Source organism: Austrofundulus limnaeus, unplaced genomic scaffold (assembly GCF_001266775.1).
Source record: "Austrofundulus limnaeus strain Quisiro unplaced genomic scaffold, Austrofundulus_limnaeus-1.0 Scaffold358, whole genome shotgun sequence".
Classification (NCBI taxonomy): domain Eukaryota; kingdom Metazoa; phylum Chordata; class Actinopteri; order Cyprinodontiformes; family Rivulidae; genus Austrofundulus; species Austrofundulus limnaeus.
The window spans coordinates 345,556-348,391 of record NW_013952760.1 but is presented as its reverse complement, the minus strand read 5'-3'; the positions used below and the strand labels follow the sequence as shown (position 1 = coordinate 348,391).

Sequence of the window (2,836 nt, the reverse complement as noted above, 5' to 3'; positions counted from 1 at the left end):
GAACTGAACTGAATAAAAACTGTGACCTCTCACCCCCCAGCCCCGACAGCGAGGACCCCCCGTCCTGGCCTTCAGCTACAGGGACCGGTCTGGTCTCCGTACCCAGCAGTGCTAATGGCTCAGGTTCTGGTTCTGGTTCTGGTTCTGGTTCTGGAGGAGGAGACGTCCGCAGCCCGTCCCTGTCCAGTGACGAGCAGAGCTCCGAGGCCAGCCTGATCACCGACACCAGCAGCTCTGGAGGAGGAGGAGGAGGAGGAGGGGGGGGGACGCCTCTTCATCCCGACACTCCAGACAACCTGACGCTCGCCGTGCTCGACAGCGTGGCGGGAAAACGCTTCGGTCACTGTGCAGGTGAGACGCTTACCTGAGTGGGAGGAGCCAGAGAAAACCAGGCTCACCAGGTTCTGAATGCATGGAAAGTTATCAGGTTTGACCTTTAGCCTGCAGAGGATTGTTGTTGTTTACAGGTCACATGTTGTTGTTTACAGGTCACATGTTGTTGTTTACCCCAGGTTTAAGGTTTACTTGTTGCCATATTGTAACAAGTAAAGGTAAAGGTGCTTTATTTGTCATCAGTGTATGTTTCCACACAATGACGAAATTTGTGCTCTGCATTTAACCCATCCACACCCAGGTGGAGCAGCGGGCAGCCATGTGAGGCGCCCGGGGAGCAGTKAGGGTTAGGTGTCTTGCTCAAGGACACCACGACATGTGGGTATGGCGGGGAGTCGAACCTAAGACTTTCGGGTCCCAAGCCGGCYGCTCTACCACTACACCACAGCCGCCCCCAAAGTATATATAGTCTGACTTTAAACCCAGGTTACCTAAAGTCAGGATGAATTTACTCTGGCTCCTCCCCCTGAGCAGGTTCGGTGATGAAGCTCCGCCTCCTGAGGATGGGAGGGAGGAGCTTACCTCTGACCTCAGCAGGAAGAGAGTCTGTTTGATGTTTCAGGTTTTAGATCCAGACTCAGTCCTGCAGAAACATTTTCATTTTTCACTTCAGATCACACAGACTGTGTGTGTGTGTGTGTGTGTGTGTGTGTGTGTGTGTGTGTGTGTGTGTGTGTGTGTGTGTGTGTGTGTGTGTGTGTGTGTGTGTGTGTGTGTGTGTGTGTGTGTGTGTGTGTGTGTGATGTTTCTCTGGCTCTGACACCTTCTGATCCTCCGGCTGTTCGGTTCTCTGGGTTCTGATGGGACCGGTTCTGTTCTAAAAACATCTCAGTGAGGTTCTGAGAAGCTGCGGGGCTTCGGACAGAACCGAGTCGAGTTCTGTTCAGAACCGACACCAGTGGGTTTTTAACTCACAGTAAATATTCTTTAAAATGAAATCAGATGAAACATAAATAAACTAAAAACATGTTTTATGAAGGTAAATACTGTAAATGATTATTTAAATAACATTTGTTATAAATAAAACCATTTTAAATAAATAAAGAAGAATAAAAGTGTTTCCTCGTGGAGGGTTTTATCGGATCGTCTGGAAGGACACCAACAGAACTCTGAGCTGACCCAGAACGGGTCGGTGGTTCTGGTCCTCCTCAGTCGGACCACGTTTGGAACATGACTCAGCTGATTGACTTTGGGTCGAACAGCGTGGGAACAGAGACGTCAGAACTGCGATCCGCTCCGGTTCTGATCCGAGACGGAAACTTTTCACAGATTAAATAATCTCCTGGATTCAGTTTAATCCAGACTTTATTTAACTTTAACTGAACTTCAGGTTTAGATTCTTCTTCAGAGGTCAACCAGTGTCTGAGGAGGAACTCAGAGAGAGCTTGAGAAAGTCCAGAGATCTGATCCAGAACCACAAGGTCTGGATCTGTTTTTATGGTTCTGTTCTTCAGAACCTCAACCAGAGTTCTGAGCTTTTAGCTTCAGTTTGGACCTGCAGGATGAGGGACAGAACCGGACCAGAACCAGGGGAGCAGCTCAGAGTTGATCCTCCTCTTCAGCCTGACCCAGATGTGAGTTAGAATCTAGACCAGAACCGGTACCGCACCCTTGGAGCTGTCAGCCGGGTCGTTTGGACGGTTTGAAAACAGGTTTGATGTGATGAAGACTTCTCACCTGTCAGGTTCTACCTGCTGCAGGTGGGCGTGGCTCACAGACACTCACCTGCACCTGAACGCATCTGGACCTGAACCCACCCTGGACCAGAACCCACCCTGGACCAGAACCCACCCTGGACCAGAACCCACCCTGGACCAGCTGTTGGGTTCTGCAGGTTTAGCTTGGACACAGATGAAGGAGACAGAACCAGAGATGTTCTGGTGATGATGAGGAGGAGAGAGATGATGAAGATGATGACGTCATGTTTTTGTTGTTAATCTTCAAACTGTCAATCATCTCAGGTCAAAGGTCACTCTGCTTTACACACATGATTGGTTAGTTACTGTGTGTGTGTGTAAAGCTTTGAGGATTAAGCCCCGCCCCTCACCAGTGACATCACACTCTCTGATTGGCTCTTTTGTCGAACATTTTGATTTTTTAAATCATGAGAGAAAACMAGAGCTGTGCAGGTGAGGCTCACCTGAGAACATCACTTCCTGTTGGCAGCGTCTGTCTGCCATCCCATAATATTAACCTCAGCAGCTGCTGGGCAGGAAAACACAGAATGTGTAGAAAACAAACTGATGTCCTGTGTAACACACTCACACACAGACACACACAGGCGTGTTGGAGCATGCAGGTGTGTTCAGGTGAGGCAGTGTCGCTCTGTGGAGCTGAATGTAAACAAAGTTTGTTTCTTTTTGTGTTGGAGTAAAAACTGAAATTAGACTTTGGTGCTGTGTGTGTGTGTGTGTGTGTGTGTGTGTGTGTGTGTGTGTGTGTG

At 48.9% G+C, this 2,836-nt stretch overlaps 1 protein-coding gene across 2 annotated transcripts in view; it reads left to right on the top strand.

Annotated features, from left to right (window-relative positions):
• The window catches only part of LOC106528085 (rap guanine nucleotide exchange factor-like 1), an 11,615-nt gene that overhangs the window by 2,935 nt on the left and 5,844 nt on the right, over positions 1 to 2,836 (top strand). The window contains exon 2 of one of the 2 annotated variants that reach the window (XM_014023157.1): positions 41 to 351. In XM_014023157.1, coding sequence (XP_013878611.1) covers positions 41 to 351 — 311 coding nt within the window. Of the gene's footprint in view, positions 1 to 40; positions 575 to 2,836 lie in introns of those variants that run through there. The other variant, XM_014023156.1, reaches the window with a different exon arrangement.